General features: G+C 39.0%; 2 protein-coding genes across 4 annotated transcripts in view; both read left to right on the plus strand.

Moving 5' to 3' along the window:
• Nucleotides 1-20,338, plus strand: part of LOC105263060 (SAM_USH1G_HARP domain-containing protein Sans) — an 85,379-nt gene that overhangs the window by 62,348 nt on the left and 2,693 nt on the right. The gene's annotated exons all lie outside the window — the stretch shown is intronic.
• On the plus strand, nucleotides 9,230-10,713 carry LOC105263059 (uncharacterized). The gene is made up of 4 exons (XM_011299033.1): nucleotides 9,230-9,324; nucleotides 9,474-9,678; nucleotides 9,838-9,918; nucleotides 10,001-10,713. Exons 2-4 carry the CDS (start codon nucleotides 9,489-9,491, stop codon nucleotides 10,459-10,461), a joined length of 732 nt encoding a protein of 243 aa, XP_011297335.1. The 5' UTR covers nucleotides 9,230-9,324; nucleotides 9,474-9,488; the 3' UTR covers nucleotides 10,462-10,713.

Consider the following 20,338-nt stretch of genomic DNA (forward strand, 5'->3'; position numbering starts at 1 on the left):
ATTGTGTAACATCTTTATATCAATGTGAGTTAGGAAGTTCGAAAATCGCTTATCAATTTTTTCCTTTGTTTATTCCAACACATTTCGATGATGCTCGAAACACATGGAATTTTTCTCATTTATGCGAAAAATGAAAAAAAATCAACTTTTATTCTCTGTTTTCATTAGTTCAAACCGAATTCCCCGTAGGCGAATTCTTGGGGTTTCTGTTACTAGCAGGTTATTAATAAATAATGAATACTATTGTGTGCGCGAAACCCGTTTTTCTGTGCGATTCCGGTGCTTTCGACGGAAAAAATTCTTGTAATATTTTTTCGTATTTGCAACGGTTTTACTAATATACGTTCATAAACAACTCATATTATAGCTTTTTTTAAAATTTCCCAGTGTTCACTGGAAGTCATTGTTGCATTTTCTATAATTACATAAGTTCATCATATCATGCATAAATGACTCATGAAAAAATCTAAATCCTGCATAAAATCGATTTCCAGTAAAAATATGGATTGAAGAAAATTTTCAGAAGACATTTATTTTTAGAAAATACTCATTTTTAATATAAGGAAATAACATTAGCCAGTTAAAAATACCGAAACAGATGGTTTTCCTCCCGTATATTTTTCGGAACGGCCGCTATTAGACAAATGCTTTAAAAGGCCAATTCAGTCAGTTACATTTTTGTAACAATTTTATCCATTTTTTTACTGGATTATATTCACTTTCCATTCACCTGCATATCTCAGTGGAATTCCAATTTAGTAAGAGGCTATCTAATATTACCATAAGAGTGAAGTTTTCAATCTAATTATTTTTTCTGGTAACGCGCTTATTTCTCACGAATCAAATTCTTATTCGCTTCATCATCATGTTACGCAACGATTAATAATCGGGGGTTTTCAAAATTTATTCTAAAAAATAATTGAATTGAAAATTTCACTTCTTGTATATTGGGTAGTTGACGTGATAGTGAACTGAAAATTGAAAATTTTCAAGTCGACCCTCCTCTACGGTTGTAAATCGCAAGTATTCTCCTGTGCTGCTACGAACGATGAGTGACCCGAAAATGGCAATGGTGTCAATTAGGTAATCGGAATAAAACAACACATTTTACACTAATTTTAACACACCCAGTTAACATATGTTTTATTGTCCATAAAAGATTACACTAAACAATATTAAAAGATGAATATATGATTTAAAATTGGAGATCAGAACTTAAAGCTGTCTCGATATGCGCTCTACGCTTTCTAATTCGGAACTCACTTAAAACTAGTGCTCTTGATTTTCACATTTTATGCCTAAAATAATGGGGGTTAACATGTGTTTATGAAGAAAACTATTATAGGAGAGTAATAAGAAATTCTGGCCTGTGTACCAGACTGAAAACCCTGAGGTCCTCTTGGAGAACTAAAAACAACCGAAGTAAAATCCTCAAAATCAGAATGATCCGCTTGTTTCCAAATTCTATTTTGTGAAGGACTGACTAATTTTTCCATTGCATAAACATTTATTTGACATTGTCACAGTCATAAGTCTGTTTGTGTTTTTATGACATTTATGTTTTTAACGGTTAGTTTCAGAAGTTTTTTCATGTTCAAGACACAACACTTCTATTAAGTAGTTTTAAAGGAAAATTAATAAGAACACCTCCACTCCTGCCAACTTAGTTAGATTAAAAATTAGGAGACGTATCATATTTCATCATGCTAAATTCTTCAGGCGATTGAGTTATGACCTTGGCCGGAGAATTAGCCTGGAAAATTACCGCGAAGGCACCATAATTCCGGTGATTTAATCGTTGGGCGTAAACTCTTCTGATTTTAATAATTGTTCTTTAATCGGAGGCTGAAAGGGGATGCAAGTGGCTGATGAAATAAATAAAGAATAAATAAAATACAAATTGTCGGGGAGAACAATATTTAATAAATTGAGATGTCTTGATACAATTAAAAGAAATAAATTAAAATAAAATCTCCTCAAATCGACTAGGCGTTACTGCATACATAATATAGTTTTGAATAAGGCACTGTTGTCTGATTAAAATAAACAAATAGTTTCTGAAGTCTAATAAGTTGAAAAAATAAAAATAAATAAATAAATAAATAAATAACTATAAACTAGTAGAAGAAGTCAGAAATAATATAATAATAAACAACAGAGTCACGTGATTCAATTGTTAGTAATCAGGAAAGAAATAATAAATTAATGAAAACACCTGAGTTACGAAACTCAATTGCTAAATGTCGGAAAAGTTACAAGTTTTCAATCAGAAATAATGTACATAAAATTGTCAAAGAAATTCAATGACACAAACAGCAACGCGAAAAATGGATAGGTTTACGTGACCTCGAACAATCCAAACACTTAGAATAAATACAATTTAGAGGCAAATATTCCGAAATCACAAGACCTTGAAAGCAACAAACTTAAATGAATTTCAATGGCGAGGTTTTCGCAATTTGTCGCGACGAAAGTTATCAACCAAAAGTCGCGAAACTAACCAATTAACATAATAAAAAAAAATCATAATGTAAAAAAAAATGATTCCAAATCAATTATTTGAGAGAGAGAGAGGGAGTCATCAAAGTTCCACTGATTAGTGGCCAGAGATTCCCTGATAAAACAATTAATCTAACAGTCAACAGTAATACAAATTATAATCTCTGCCCACAATAAACGAAATAATTATTAACGAAAAATGGCCACCACGCTCACCTGAATTCCCCGACAATCTCAGTTGGCGTCCTTTATCGGCGAAACTGTCACAGGTTCGCCTGAATTAACCACTAAACGGGAAGTGATTTTTCGAGACACGTGAAAATTCGCAACAGGTGGGTAACGCTACGGCATCATAAACTAGGTGGGGATGATCTATTTATCCACCAGTCCCAAGTATTCGGGCATGCGCGACACAAACATTATATTCAAAACGCATAGGCTATTAAATTTCGCGATGCTTCACAATCATTAATTGTGTTGAATTAGCGAGAATAAATTCTCAGCGCATCCCTAAAATTACAACATTATTCGTGCGTTAATTACTACCCATGAGAGAATAGTAACTCTCCTGATTAACTTATCCTATTTTTCCATTCATTGCGAAACCTCGTGCTCTGGTGATACGTCACTTCCGTGGTAATTGATAGCTGGATTGTGGCTCCATTATCGGCCACATCGAAAATCCAGTTATCATCAGAAATTAGGAATTCGATGACATCTCTCGGCGTCCAGGGATCCTCGTCGATGTCAACAGAATGGAACGCGGTGGCGCATAATTCAAAATAAAACAAAATACAATCAAACGTATGTTCTCCTCTCTTCTCAAAACTCCCGCCATTGAAGGTGACTTCCCGTCTGGTGGAAGTCCCTAAAATTGCGAAACGGTCGAGAACCAGTAACTGGTAAAATACCACGTTACAAGGTTAATTAATGATTCACATTAATTAGTGCGCCAAGTATACGGCAGTCTGAAAGTTACTACCCGCCTGGTGGAAGTCTTTAAATTCGTGAAACGGTCGAGAACCAGTAACCGGTTAAAAAACCACGTTAGAGTTTACAACAGTAGCAATACACGAAATTAAACAAATATTACTCCTGGGCCTTTTTAATTAACTACTTAATTCGAGGGTGGGAGGTAAGGCCATCCAACTTGCGGCTACACGGAATTATCTCACAAAAAAAAGGAATGAAAGGTGAGAATCTCCTGAGAAACAAAGGAGGAGAAGTTAGGGGGACCGAGTGCAATGAAATATTAACAAATAGGGGCTTTTCTGACAAACGCGGGATATTGTAAATAATAAGATACAGAAGAAGATGTGTTTGGGGGCTCACTGTTCAGGGGAAATGATAATTAAGAGTAACTCGTCGAGGCAGAGAACAACCAGGAGGGCACTGACGGCGATGACCGCCAATTCCTCTCTCACCCAGACAAAAAGAAATTCTCCGGATTATTTTCTCGCTCCTCTCTTTTCCCACTCTTCCTCCCTTCTTCACTCCTGGATCACAACACTTTCGGCACCTCTATTTCTCGCGCAATAACTCCTCCAATTCTCTTTCTCTCCGAACTCTCTCTCAATACTCCTCACCACTACTCTAACAATCGCGTTATCGCTCGGGGCAGCTATAGATCGAGTGATGGTGTCGCCGATAATCGGGGCTAATCGGGGGCTCTCGTCATTGAGTGTCATTTTCGCATTAATTGGGTTGGGGGGCCCAACCGAGGGATGCCTTCTTTCCTTTCGGGGTTACGTGATGTCCAGTTGGTTAGTGGAGGTTTTCTCCTTCTTGTCAGCTTCTTCTTCCTAGAGAGTGCGGTGGCGAGGGGAACGACGTGAGGGGGTCTGTGCCTTTTCTTCAGTCTTGTTCAGTGTGGAATCCGAGTACCGTAGTGAGGGGAAACAGGGTGGGGGGAAAGGATAACTGGGGAATGAGTAGCCCTACGATGACATATTTTATAACCTAACTTAATCTAGTTGCCTAATTTCAGTTAACAGTTACTAAAAATAAGGAGAAAAGTAATTGTTACGGGCCAGGGGAGAGGCTCAAATAATTGCCTCGTCACTGAGTGTATCATAGCGCGATTTGATACCTTCAATTTAAGCTAATATATTTCGGTCAGAGTTGAACAGCTAAAATTACAAATTGTAATTAATGATAACTGTTTCAATCATTGATACATTTCAAACTTTCATTGCTGCTTTTTCCTTTGACCAATTGTGACAATCAAGAATTCAAATAATCGGCAAACAGCTCAATATATTTGTTTTTTAAGGCTGTTCCACATCCATTTATTGTCAAATTTCACATTTGTTAATTTTTTTTTGCAAATTATTGATAGGATTGATGTAAAAAAATATCAAGTTTCTTGTACCACCACAAAAGTACGAGAGTCATTAAATAATCACAGAATACAAAAACGTTATATATATTCACGTCAATCCCATAGTAAGTTTGTCAGAAAAATGAACGACGTTAATTTTGGTTATATATATGTGTACGACACCCTCAAGAAAACAGGAGATGCAGAAAGGAAATTGGAACAATTTTTTGAAATTCGAATGGGAACATTATTAATATCAACAGTAACAATAACCAGAATCCCCACACCGCTCTATGCAGAAATTCTTCGTTAAGTTTTCCCTTTTTAATTCATTTTTTATTAATCACTCCACACTACAATAACTGCCATCATTGTCCCCACTATGCTCGTACTAGGACCCGTATAATTGAAATGATTATAAAATTTATTGGATTCCAAATTCGAGCCTATGGCTTTGCTACGAGCTAACTGCAGGTTGCCCATGCCTGTCATAGCATATAGCATATAAAGTATTGGACACCAAAAACAAGGTGAAGACGAACAGTTGGACCGGCCGCTGGATATGCCTTGAACTTACTCAAGATCGTGGCGCATATTGAATCGATAGAAGCTCCTTCAACTCCAGACCCACTAGTCATCCGCCGTTACCTCGTCGTCACCTCTTTCGTGCGACACCAGATAAAACTCCTGAAATATAAGATCGTCACCTCACGCTCCCAAACGAAGCATGAGATCATCCGGGAGATACAGGTGCATCTCCTAATGCTCCAGTCAAGCGGATGTCAGCCCGCGAGTAGTCTTGCGGCCGTTCTAATCGAGGACTCGTGCTGGACTGTTAAAAATCTCTTAGGGCCTTCTCCTCCTAGTCTGGATATCTCAGCGGTAAGCCGGTCATTTTGTTACCTGTTCTATGGTCAATCTATTCGACAGGATCTCGGAGGCGCCAGTCTTCGTGCCTAGATTTCCATTCGTATCGAGAAGGACCTCGTTCTAACATAAAAACGACCTGGTTCTATTCAAATATGAAATGGAATTTGTTATAATAAATAATAAATTAATATAATAAATAATAATAAATTAATATAATAAATTCCATTTTATATTTGAATAGAACCAGGTCGTTTTTATGTTAGAACCAGGTCCTTCTCGATACGAATGGAAATTTAGGCACGAAGACTGGCGCCTCCGAGATCCTGTCGAATAGATTGGCTATAGAACAGGTAACAAAATGACCGGCTTACCACTGAGATATCCAGACTAGGAGGAGAAGGCCCTGAGAGATTTTTAACAGTCGAGCACGAGCCTTCGATTAGAACGGTCGCAAGGCTACTCGCAGGCTGACATCCGCATGACTGGCGCATTAGAAGATGCACCTTTATCTCCCGGATGATCTCATGCTTTGTTTGGGAGCGTGAGGTGACGACCTTATATTTCAGGAGTTTTATCTGGTGTCGCACGAAAGAGGTGACGACGAGGTGACGGCGGATGACCAGTGGGTCTGGAGTTGAAGAAGCTCCTATCGATTCGATATGCGCCACGATCTTGAGTAAGTTCAAGGCATATCCAGTGGCCGGTCCAACTGTTCGTCTTCACCTTATTTTTGGTGTCCAAGACATTCCCTACGCTGGAGATTAATATTTCCATTCCAAAATTGTTTAAAGCAGTTTTTACATGTGCTATGAGATACTGTACTCTCTGCCAAAGTTGAACATAATTACTTGTGCTTCTACAGCAATTTTTGCAAATCGGAAGGTGAAAACAAGGAAGTGCATAACGTGCTCCTTGTCGAAGGACATTTTGGTTTAGTATCGGTTTTGAGGTTGTGTCAATCGAACCAGAACCGTACTCAAATAATTTCCTAGCTCATAGATGATGCTTAAAAACTCTCTTTATTGAAGAAAATGTCTAAAAATTTGAGTAGGTATTCTAATTAATTTAATTCAGGTGCTGGCAATTAAATAATATAGTTAATAGGAATTAGAATTTTCTAAAGAATCAAAATCCAGAATCTCCATCGGGTATTGAGCCGGGGAACTCCCATTTACGTAGTGAGAATTTCTACCAACTGAAATCCTGGGAACTACGGAATTCTCTCTTCCCGAATTCCCTACACTATACCGCTTTCCTCCATCAAGTATTAAAGTCGATTTCAAATGAAAATTGGAATTTTCTAGAGAAAAAAATCCCGAAGCAGAGCCGGGAATCGAAATCGGGACTTCCCACTTAGGCGCGGATACTCTTAGCAACTGAAAGGCCACGAATTACGGAATTCTCTCCTCAGAAATGTCGCGAAGACGACACTAGTCATGAAATATCAATTCACATAGAATCTTGTTTCTCACAAAAAGAAAGTCGTTGTAAAAATTGTGCAGCATTCCAATTTCTGTAACCGAAAACACATGTCAATCAAAATCCAAAAATTTCTGGTTCTCGTTATAGGAAAATACGCGGTTCGTGAAAACGACGAAAGGGTTAGCCAGGTGAAGCTTTCGCTGAAACTCAACGGCAAAACAGTGTTTCTTGTGAAAGGCTTGAAAAGACCCTTGTTCAGACCCTTTGACATTTGGAGAAGCCTCGCAGTGAACCAAACCGAAACGCTTTCGTGATTTAACAGTTTAATCAATCTGACCGGTGAAAACATTGCAATCGTCAATTCATTGGACTATCGATGCAAAAATACGAATCGATTTTTAAAAAGCTCCTGAACTACATATCAAAATGTTTAAAGATTGTTCAAACCGACAGCTAACTAAATTAATAAAAAAACTATAGACCTAACGCCAGGAAGATCAATTGTATCGATTCAGATCATCCAATTGATAAGAAAAAAAATTAATTGAAATCAAAATAATCTAAAGACTCCTTGCACTTTTAATATCGGAGAATGAGAAATATATCCACATTTTATTACAATAATTTCTCTTCATTTGCGCTTTCAACACTCTCTGTCAATTTAAACGTTCAGTGTTGTACGTTGAAAGTTCTGCAAGAAGATTTCAATCTCAGCGCAACAAAGATGACATATTCAACATTAAAATTATGGAAAAATATTCCGTAAAAGTACCACAAGAAAAAGTTAAGCATGGAAGGTCCCCGGTGGTAGTCGACCAACAGTTTGAGCACAGCTCAGGTTTCCACCAAGAATCACCTAATTTAGCTCAAATTTGGAATCCAAGCTTGAACCTTCCTTGGCCATTCATCGATTTATGGCACTGGTCCAAGCTTGGAAGTCAACCGTGATTCAACTTTGTATACCAACTAGAAACCCAAGTGGATCCAAACCTGAGCGAAACTAGGGCCAACCGTCATCGAAGGCAGCAAATTGAGTCAAAGCTTAATCCAAGCCAGTGTGGTGAAAAATTTAATAGGCCAGAAGTGAGGAGGAGTGGAGGCTTTTGGCACTTGTCGGGGATTTTCCTTTGATTGAAGAGGTCAACAGGGCTTTCCCCTTTATCAGTGGGCGGGACGACGTCCGGAGAAAGTATAATTAAACTTTATGGAGAGGGTCGAAGCGGTAAATGGTGGTTGGCAGGCAACATTGAATATCTGTGAAATAGTGTTCGAAGTTAGTCAGTCTAAAGCAAGCGATGATTAAACAGCCACCTGCATTTTTCTGTTTCTGAGATGTTTTTGACATTTTGTGTTGTTTCTCAACGGAAATCTCAAGATGAAGCTCGTACAAGACGACCCTGTACTTTCTGCATTGAAAAAAGGAAAGTATTTCAAGAATCATGGAAAAATCTAGCGGAATTTCTGAATTGGCTGAAAAGTGTTGACTCTCAGTCGAACAGGGCTTTTTCTCGTACTTGTGAAGAAAAGATTGTAGGGAGTGAAAAACATCAAGAAAATATGAAAAAAGTTATTAGGGGTCGCAAACTTGCAACAGCCAATGCTGATGTGAGTGTTATTGAAAACGATTGCGAAGGTGCTTCAGCAGGCCTTACGAACCTTGAAAAGACAGCGGAAATTGTTTCAACTAATTGCGTTATCGGACACAATTTTCCGATTTCTTTCATGGATAATTTTATCGCTGTGATTAAAAGAGCACTTCCTGATAGTCCAAAGCGTTGCGCATTTCTAGAAGAGTATCAACAATTTTTTAACGGTGTAGCCGTCGTTACATTACCTACACATGCCCCTTCGGTAACTTAGTGGGGAGCACTAAGCCCTACGTCCACTGATCTCAATATAACTGGATAGACTATGCCTGTGCCCCCACTATACTCAAAGCGAAGGAAATTGAAGTATCAGCCAGCGCCGCTGCATACCAGGCAAGGTACTACGAACGACGTCAATACGCATGCGCATCACTAAGCGGGATGACGCAGCTGATAACATGCCCCGGAAATATTTCCCGAGTCATAACTGTCTAGTCTTAGTGGCGCGCCAGCTGTATTTCGAAAAATTCCCATGTGATCGAAGTGTGTACTTTTTCCCTCGGAAAAAATGCGGTGCTGCTATTGCAGAAAAATGAAGGAGAAAAATAAGGAGTTAACGTTTTATCAGTGAGTACATGATAATATTCGCTTTATATGCATGTCCGATAATTGTCAATCACGTTTATTCTTTCGTATGTAATCTCATAATATAAAATTCGAATTGTGTTTTTCAATTTTTTTTTCCAACTTACATTTCCGATGAAAACTTGGCGAAGCTGTGAGTGCAGAATATGGGGAAAACCAATTGGATGCTTAAGAAGTGGCATGTGCTCTGTGCGGAACACTTTTCCAAAAAGTCCATTGATTTTCATCACTCCAGAGCTAGATTACGGATAGGGTCTGTTTCAACGATTTTCCAGCATTCTAAAGAAAATTTACCACTATCACCGGCTCTAGAGATTATCGTCCACGTGAATAAATGTAAGCGAATCCTTTTCCAACACTTGTATTCAACAAAAGTGTGTTTTATTCAATATTGAAGTATCCAAAAAAATTTTAAATCAATATAATAATATTATAATATATTAATGAAATACGTTTTTTCTGGTATGAAACTTGAGAAAATTTTGCCTAAAGAAGTGGAGAACAGTAAGCGGGTGACATTATTCTCGTTGGAAGTGCAGAAAAATTTGCCTTTTACATTGTGTGGGAAACTAAGTGGTAATATCTCAATAATCTTTGTGGATAAATTGAATGAATATCGAAAATGGTACGAAAATTTTTTTTCTCTTCCTGTTCACAGATCAATGTCCGAAAAAATCGGCGAACATTGAATCGATCTCACACGATCATTCATATGGCGAGCTTGGAGATGTCGCCCAACGTAAGCTGAAACATGCCCGGGCCAAAGTGGAGAAGCTCTTGCGGGACAAAAAGAAACTTCAACAGAAAACCAATCGTCATCAGGAGAGGATCCAAAAATTCAAAGCCATCATCACTACACTGCGTGCAGCTGGCGATCTTGAAGATGATTATGAGTACAGCCTTGATGGCTTTAATGATATCACTAGAGAGCTTTTTCAACGCGTGCATGATAATGCAAAAACGTGCAAGTGGTCTAAGGAGAAATATTCTCCACAACTGAGGTGTTTTGCTCTGACACTTCATTTCACCATTCAGCAAGGGCCTATAATTATGTTCGAGAAACCCTTGAGGCAGCACTACCTCGCCACAGTATTCTACGTACCTGCTATAGTACTGTAGATGCAGAGCCTGGGTTATCTGAGGAGTGTTTTAGTACTTTGAACTTAAAAAGTCACGAACTCGTAGGGCAGGGTAAACGCCTCATTTGTACCATGATAAATGACGAAATGGGAATTAAATCAGGTGTGCAGCGCTTGAGAGGCGGTAACATTCGTGGATACGTGGATATTGTGATCGAAGCAGCTCGGAAATTTCAATTTTCTGTAGCGAAAAACGCGTTTGTTTTTCTCGTCGGGTCACTTGATGAATCGTGGAAACTTCCAGTAGCTTTTTTTTTGTTGATGACCTGTCTTCGCAAATAAAAACGAATCTTATCAAAGAATGTTTAATTAGATTGAATATGGTTGGAGTGGTAGTTGCAACGTTGACTTTAGATGGTCCAGCAGAGCATTTTGCTACACTTCAGCAACCTGGGGCGGTTATGACAATGGTCTCTACTGCCAAACCCTATTTCTCTCATCTTGTTGAAGGACAACCTGATATCCAAGTGGTAATTGATCCAGCTCATGATCTCAAGAACGTGCGTAATACCTTAAGGAATTGGCAATGTCTGGTACATCATGAAAACAATAGGATTGAATAGGGATACATTCAGGCGTTAGCTTTACTTCAACAGGATGAAGGATTACGATTGGGAAACATGTTGCGTACGACACACATAAAAAAATGAAAATGAAGGTATACTTAGCAGTACAAACATTGAGTTCAAGTGTGGCAGACTCAATTAATTGTTGCGAAGTTTTCCGCTTACCACCATTTGAAGGCAGCGAGGCAACTGTTTCAAATTCATTCGTAAAGTAGATTTGATTTTCGATTTTTTGAGTGTTCGCAATCGGTGGGGAAGGGTTTCGGAGGGAAAATGAACATATTTGGCGCACCCGTATTTTGGAAGCCATCAGATATTTATTCGAGTTGAAATTATCAGACGGTACGCCAATCAAAATGCGCCACTGAAATTTTTCTTAACATATATAGTCAGTCAAGATCATTTGGAGTGTTATGTCCGGAGAATTTTCGCGTCGAAGGACATTGATTTTTCGATCATAAGCTGGAATTTTTTAATTAATATTTTTGGACGACGCTGGATTTTCTTTTGTTCTTACCGTTAGTGAATTTTAGAATAAACAGGTTGAATGCATAAATAAAAAAAAATAGGAGATTTTGAATCGTACAACCTTGCGTTTTATTGGAGCGCTTAAATCGATTTACATTAATTGGTGAAAGTAATTAGAATTTTAAGGAACCCCTTGCAATCTTTGATGGCTCTATTGGGGATTTTACAATTTGATGGTTACTCACTGCGATCGGTTCTTATTTCTTAAAATGTGAATTCTTAGGGTGATTTCACCACGTTTCTCTGCCAGAGGACAATCAGTACACTATCACAGATACTTAGGTGAAATCCCTGTCTTTCACTTAGTTGTTTTGATGAATTTTATTTATCAATTTGAGTCCAGGCTCTCAATAGTTTTTTTATAGTCACTTAATAGTTAATTTTTGAGTCACACCCACCACTGATAATCACTACTTGTTCCCTTAATCCGCAAGAGGTTATTTACTCTCAGTTTAAGAATTCTGTATCCCCGAACAATCGTTAATTTATGTTCCCTACTATTATTTGGGAACACTCCGAAAATTTAATTTAAGATTAACTCCGAAATATTAACTAAAAGTCGGACCGATTCCAATAATTATTCCGCCAGGAAGTTGTAGCTCTTTCGGGAGCGGGATTTTTCAGACTGCCTGTTTCTTGGGAGGCTCCTCTATTTATTTTTACAAGGATTGGCAAATTGATTGGAGTGGGAGAGATGGTGTGATTGCCACCTCTTCGATTTTGAGTTTATTAACCTGGCTTTACTTGCTAGGGAAAATTGTGAGTTGCTAAATTTTGGTTGCAATGGCCTCTGTGGAATGCAGCGTTGCACATTCCCCTGAGGTCATTGGCGGTTTTTTGTGGGTTCCTCAACTTTCGTGGCGGTGATTCATTGGCTCGGCTCGTTTATTTAATTTTTAATCTATTTTTGTTAATTGTACCTGTTTAAAAATAATCTGGACATTACAGGAGTTACTTTTTGCAACAATACGAGGTCGAAGTGGTTGGTGTCCGAATCCAACGCCCACACAATTCATATCCGCGTACAAAAGATTACTCATTTGCCACGATATTCAGATAATTACAGTAAGTACTCCTCTCCGAGATCAGACTAAAATGCTCCATATTTCATCTAGAACAACTAAACAGGTTGCGACAATGGATCGGTACAATATTAACGTTTATAAGGCCATCGAAAATAGCAAGATTAGGCATTTTCTAACGCGACAAATTGTTTGGGCTCATCAGTGATTTTCTTTTTGTGTCCCTTCTATAGCAATAGCATGTGTGATATTTTCGTGTTCCTATTTTTATGATTTATTCTTTAACTATTTTATTATATTATGTTCACTGGTTGATTCTTCAATTGTGAAATGTTTAATCAGGGCATTTCAAGTATCGATTATATTCCGCTACCTATAATCATGGGGACGGTGGGATAAATGGTAACTGTGATAGAAGTTGATATGTCCTTGTCTTCCCCAAGATTTGCATGTCGACAAGATAATGTCGATTTACATCCATGTTTTAATGCCAATGAGTAATTTTCATCAATAACAGGATTGATGATTGCAAAACTGGGTGCTCTCCTATAACGTTTGTAAGCAGTTGCAATTTGAAAATAACCATAGGAAGGTAAGTACAGCAGACTCTCCTATACTATAATGGTGATATAAAATTATGTCGTTGAATAAATAAATTGAAACTCGAAAAAATTATGTTGGGGTGCTATTTTTATATGTAATCTCCTTTCTGCAATTTATGGAATATATATATCCAATGGATATGTTATTAATTATGCCCATAAAAGCCCCCTGAAGACATACTGACGCATTATCCAAATAATCGATCTGGGAAAATTTCCAATTAATCTCTGTGATTAGGAGCACATGCTCGCCCAGAGAACTGTGCCACGTACGCACGTTTGAGAACATTTTAGTTCGATGACTGGTATTGGGACGCGCTGCCTGACTTCCTATAGGACTCACCGGTGGACTATGGAGTCAACTATCCAGTTATATAGAGATCGGTGACTACGTCACAAGATATACTTCCCCCTCTCCCACCCTTTCCCGCCCTGCCGTTTTGAACTATCTGAGGGCCCGCACAACAGGCACTCAAGATAGTTCGTGCTCGGCTCGCCTTGAGCACTGAACTCGCCGGCTGGTTCTCAAAGCGCTCCACTTAACCTCTGTCAGACTTCTTCTCGCTGGCTAGGACGAGCTCTCCTCTTTTCGGATTGAGAGCTAAATACCACAAGCTCTCATGGTTACTGCCTCTCCTCGGGATCTGAGGAAACAACAAAGTCGCTCTCTAGTTGTACCTCTCCTTCACCGGACTGAGGAGTCAGCTAGGTAAGCTCTCTAATTTTTCCCTCCTTTAGAGGGTTGAGAAATTGTTGTCAATGGCTTGCTCTCTGCGCTTAGACCGTCAATCCAAGAAGTGTCTCTCTGACACGTAATTACTTGTTAGCTGTCCAGGTTGCTCTTAAGTAGCCTGACCGCTGCGATGGATAAGAATAGGAAATGTAGAGTTTTTCGATCATGCGATGGTTGTGTCTGCATCAATATCTTAATCGTATCCTTTTAAATTGGGAACATTTGAAACCCTTTTGTCCATAAGCTATGCTGGAACTGGAAATACTCGCAATCAACACGAAAGCTTTATAAATTGATATATGATTAGTGTGTGAAGGCATACTTCTTCTTGTTGAAATGTTGTAATGATTTTTCTTCTATCGTCTCAGCGAATACTCGAAACCCTAACCCAATTTTATCGATATCCGAAAACACGGCCAAAACCATTACCTTCGTTCTCGCAATTCCGACGACTCTGGAACGACAAAACCATAAAAACCTAAACGAAACTCCGGGGGTAATCAGCAGCTCATTCTACTCCTTAAAATGTGTTTAGGGCGCCAGCCGATTTTTAGCTACGCGGAATCGACGAACCGCAACCGTAACTCTAACCGTATTCGAAACTCAATTGTTCACTGATCATCCCCAGAATTTCCTATCAACAGAAGCTAAACCTCGAGTCGTGGAGGTACGAGGGTACGGGACTGCTCGGTTGCTCAGTGTGCGGGTCGTGGAGAGAGGGGTGGATTCGTGGACGAGAGCCTCAATTATCCAAATTCGAAATAATATCAAGAATCTGAACTAAACTATTCGGGTATTTATAAGGACGGGGATTCGGGTAGGAAAATAAAACCAATCGGAACTGTGCTTATTTGTTTCACTATTGACCAGGCCAAGAAATGAATATTGTTCATTAGGAAACTTATATTTTCTTTCACTCGTATACCCTTTCGGGTTTTTACGATTTGTTCCCTTCCCACCCCCCAACCCCCTGTACTGCATTTGCTGAAAGGGAGGGAAAACCTCATCTGAGGGAAAAACCTGCCCTGGTACAGTCGTCCTTTTTGACAGGACTACCGCTCGGCAGTGAAACCGTGAGATCAGAGCGCTATATATTTTTGACCGCCGGTGCCCGGGATCGAACCCGGATCCTTGGCATGCTAGTCCAGCACTCTAACCGCACGGCCACTACCGTCGGTCATTAGGAAACTTATAATTAATATAGATTGCTCGGTTTAAAGTTTCTATAGGACTAGAGTTAGCCAAAAAAAAAGGATTTAATTTTGAATAAAATATAAAGGGAACAATAATAGATGGGAACTTTATAATGCAGTACTGAAGGGAGAAGGGCTTTTAACTTGATTTAATTAATTATGTTCTCCAGGTGGGAAAGGTAGGAAACTGTAGGGTATCCTATTCGCGAGAGGGAGAGATAGCGTAGGGGCTCGAGCGAGAGAGAGAGAGAGATACGACATTCTAATTCCTACTGAGCAGTCGATAGGACCTGATTCTATTAGGTAGCTGTATCCAGTCGTTTGGAAGCCACTTTACTCGGTTTGGTAGCTCCATCCTGATTAATTCCTTAAATCAGGAATATTTTTCGGTTAGGTAGCGGGGTAAACGTTTAAATAGCGGAACTGGCCCACCGACATAGGGAGTCATTAGGTAGCTCATTTCCCTCATTAGGTAGCGTTATCCGGAGGGTTTGGCATGACCGTTTCCGATCAAGGGCTAAATCAACAACCGTGTTGGGGTAGGTCGCCGTGACTGAATTTTCCCGTTTAATTAGTGGGGGATTAACTCGCGGCTTTGAAAGGTCTGAACGATAATTTATTGCTTAACTATCCGATTATTTCCCGACCGAATTGATTAATGAGGTACCCGATGGCGTCTCCGAGACTACCAATAATTAGTCGGACTCGTTAGCTAATTAATCGCGCAAAAATATAGAATTAATTGTAATTCGCGCGAGGTATCATAATGGTTTTGTGGATTCTAATCTAAAGAAAATTTATTACTAAAAGATAGCGTCAACATGCCCAACCGGAATCCACAAAATGGCAGACAATTACGTCTCGGGGAGCATTGTTGCATCACCCAAAGAGAATTATCCAGCCATATTAAGGTAGCATGAAATTTTGGCTACGAAGGTAGCAGGAGATTTATTAGCAAGGTAGCAGTAACTTTAGACTAAGGTAGCGAAAAATCATGAGGTATTATTAGAGACGGTGGCGTCACTGGTAATGATTCTTATTATAAGAGAGCCGAGAAAAATAGGTAGTGATAGGTAGCCTATGGGAGAGGGGTATTCCGATCCGCGTGGAATGCCTCAGCCCGTGTATTTCGCCCTTTTTTTTTGTTTTGTGGCGAAATAATCCCTGAACCCAATTCATCTTAATCAGGGAGCATTTAGGTAGCATAAGGGAGCCTCAGGGAGCCTTAGGGAACATAGGTAGCCGTTGAGAGAGGTTTATGGCCTTCCCAACCATGAGTTTTCCCCGTATGGCGTCATATCGCGAGGTAGCGAGGCCATTTGCCATTGCACGTGTTCGCGACATATATTCGCCCGAAAATTGCACTTCCCGCACTCATTTCCACTTAATTAATGCACGGGTACTTACCAGGGTGCCAGTGGAGTCCCGGGAAAGGAGTTTTTGGAGACTTGGTAGCCGATATACTCGCACGGTGGTGTCTTTTGGAGGCATCTACTCACTTCACACACGCGGTGGTGATAACGGCTCGGGGTGAACTAGCGCCGGCCGATCGCATGGTTTCGTTCGAACCTGTTGCTCGTGGAGGGGGATTCTTCTCGAGATTCCCCATCCGGTGGCGGCGCGCGTGGTTACATCCTGAACTAGCTTTCTTCTCTGATTTCTCCAGGTCGCGGCGCGTAATCAATTCAAATTTAAACTGGATTTTTCGGAAATTGAACTCTTATTTAACGTTTCTTATTGATTATGGGGTTCTTTGGGTAGTATTAACTTTATCTTCAACTCTATCTTTTCAAGGGGGATTTTGTGGGAGATTTTGGGGGAGCGGATTTTAGCCCCGTATACGCCTATAATCCGGTAGCTAATCAGGTAGGGGCCCTCTCCGGAGACGGATTGGGAATCTTCTAACGAAACTAACTAATACTAGATAACTAATACTTTTCGGTAACTATAACTAATCCTAATTTCTGTAACTAAACCTAAATTTTCTTAACCGTAAAAGCCCTGGCGATCCATGCAAACGAGGGGCTATTTTCGCCCACATGGCCTTCCACCCGTACCAAACTGAAGAATATTCCAACCCTCTCACAACTAAGGGAGCGTAGGCGTCTCAGCCTAACCTATGGGTTCTCCCACACAATTAATCATAAAGGGTTCCAGGGACTACCGGGAGCACAGTATATCGGCCAATTTTCCTCGATAGTCCCCGACCCTTAACCCGATTTCCCGCAGACAAATCTCAATTATTATAAGGGGAATTTTAAGGGAAATTTCAACTATTGTCTAATCGATAACTTTACCTGCATTTTTACTAGGGTTTCATCTAAACCGTAGGGATTTAATGGCTGTCTCTACTTATTACTTTAATGATTATTTTAGCGCAACGAGTCTGGAGAAAATCAGAGAAGGTAACAGGTAGCTGTCTCCGAGAGGAGATTAGGTAGCAGGTAGCTAGTTGGTTGGGGATTTTTAAGGTAGCTTTTCCCCGATTTTGTTTAGATAGCCGATAGCTTGTCGCAGGTTTTACTAAGGTAGCAGATAGCTGATAGAAGAGATCTCAGGACCGTTTTGGTCAAATTTTGTGGTTCTCTCTCGCCCTTAAGCTAGGTAATTACCCTACAGCAATACAGGTGACGGATTCGCCGGGAATTTCGTCACAATGTATATTACATTTTTTCAAATTTTCCAATGCTCTCCGAAATCTCTTTCAGTCTCGCGAAAATATGCTCCTCGAATCGGCCGGAAGCAATCAAGTATTAATTCGAAACATCGTGCGAAATTTTTTTTCCTGAAAAGCAATCGAACTAATTTCTACAACACCTATCAACATCACTCACCCGGATTATTTCCTTTCCTTGAATAACATTTGCACTGGGATCTGAATATGATAGTCTTGTTCGAACTCTTGGCAGCTATCGCACAGAAATTTCGATTCAAATGTTTGCAGTTGTTCATAACTGCGACTACTGAGATGAAGTCTCATTTGCCACATATACATTCGATTATTAAAAACTTAGACTGTTTGAATCGAAAGGCTTGAAGCTAAAGGTACTTGAAGGTGGTGATGAACGGATTGAACCCGCATTGATTTATAATCGCTTCTCATTTTGGTAATTTTGACGAAACCACTCTCGCTTCTGAGTGATAGTTTTAGGAACAATAAACGTGCCGGTCGCATACCCACGAATCTTTTTCGGGATGAAATTTCACAATCGGAAAATTCTATGGGTTCATTGATGTTTTCGATTATAAAAATAGTTTTTCACGCGCACGGCCAAAATGAAGAGGTAGTGATGAAATGAGTGAATGTGACAGAGCTTAAGAAAATTGAACTACCGTATGAGCTTGGTTCTGGATACAAATTATTCGAATTTTGCAATTCAAGATACTTTGAATTAAGCTCAAAACTAGTACAGTCAACATTGTGACAGTGATTGGAGGATGAAATCAGAGCAATTGACTAAAGACCATCAATACTGCCTGGTACAATTAAAAATACATGATCTGCATGTGCATTTGCATGCGGAAGTCAAAGAATATTTTTTGCAAGTGTTGATAAATTTGGAAACATGAATGAAGCTATCGAATTTTTTAATTTTTTAAATTTTATCCCGAAGAAGATTAATGGATAGGAGGCGAATATGCTGCTAAAAAAGTTTGAGCAAGATTATCGCGTTTACGCCCCAGGCCAATGTTATTGAAGGAAATAAATTTTTCAGAGTGAGTAATGTTGACAGAAGTTATAAAAATAGTTTCGTTTGCTTTTCACGGAAAAAAATTTTGCACGATGTTACGAATTAATTCTTGAATACTTCTGTCCGTTTTATGGAGCGTGAATTCTTGAGACTGAAAAAGAGCATTGAAAACGTTGAAAAAATTGAATGTGCATTTCAAGAAGGGGAAGTATGCCTTAACACATTAATCATCTAGCAATTTATGGATCTTTCGTACTAATTGTGAGTGTACTTGATGAGTGCATAGCATAGCTCATGGAACAAATAATTCCAAAGGTTCCCAATTTTAAAGGATACGACTAATATACTGATGCAGCCATCATCACCGTGTGTTTGACAGACAATAAATGTTCAATTGGTGCCCGTTAAAAAAATATTGATGGTCTTCTAAAATCACATAACGCTTTGGACTGTTCGAGAAATATAGCAACATTCCTCAAAGTTAGTCCTCTGGTGCATTCGGAAAATTACTACACGCTTTTGAAGCTAGAATCGAGGACGTATAGCTAATGCAATTCATTTAAACAAAATTTGAGAGTGGATCATAGCACTTGCATTATCCAGCGCTAAACCTACTATATTTCGAATCGGAATTTGTTTTCGTTGCAAACATTCTTTGAAAGAAATATCAATTTTTTCCGCTGAGCAAGCCGTTGCATTAAGTTCGTTGAAATCTACAAATTCTATTTTAACCTACCCTATGTTTGGTCAAACATACGTTGCGAGAACAGGATGAATTTATTTTTTGAATTATCCGTAGTTTCATCAACTAAAATAGAAAATTTATTTTCCCTTAAAATTTTTTCCAAGTTTTCGTTCGCGACCTTGAATATTTTCGATTTTGCTAGCACACTTTGTACCCCACAGAATAATCATGCATTTTATTATCAGGAAATGCTCTTTTAATAACCGCAATAAAATGATTCACGAAACAAATTAAAAAATCGGGTTCGGCAAGGCAGTTAGATAAAATAATTCCGGGCGTTTTTTACAGCTTCCGTATGACCTGATGAATGTCCTTCGGAATTGTCTTCAAGAACACTTACATCAGCATTGGTTGTTGCAGGTTTCCAACTCCAACTTTTTTTCATATTTTCTTTATGTTTTTCACTCCTTCCATGTCTCCGTAGTTCAGCTTTTCCCACAAAAATCGCTTCTCTCCAAACACGACAAAAAGCCCTGTTCCACTGACCGTTAAGGTTGTTGTCGCGCGACAGTCTCTGTAAAAAGTTTATCCGCTGTAAAACGGGCCAGTTTAGAACACAATCTTTTAGCGGTATATAGTCTCACTTGATTGATTGCATTGTGCATGGATAGCTAAAGCATAACTATATAATTTCCATATTAACTATTTTCAATTATATAAATTTATGAATTTCCGATAATTATATTCCGTAAACCAAACGGTCAATCGATTTGATTTTTTTTCCGTATTTCCTCCCACGATGTATATTCCACGTTTTTTGTTATTTCTGAAACTGT

Source organism: Fopius arisanus, unplaced genomic scaffold (assembly GCF_000806365.1).
Source record: "Fopius arisanus strain USDA-PBARC FA_bdor unplaced genomic scaffold, ASM80636v1 scaffold00012, whole genome shotgun sequence".
NCBI lineage: Eukaryota > Metazoa > Arthropoda > Insecta > Hymenoptera > Braconidae > Fopius > Fopius arisanus.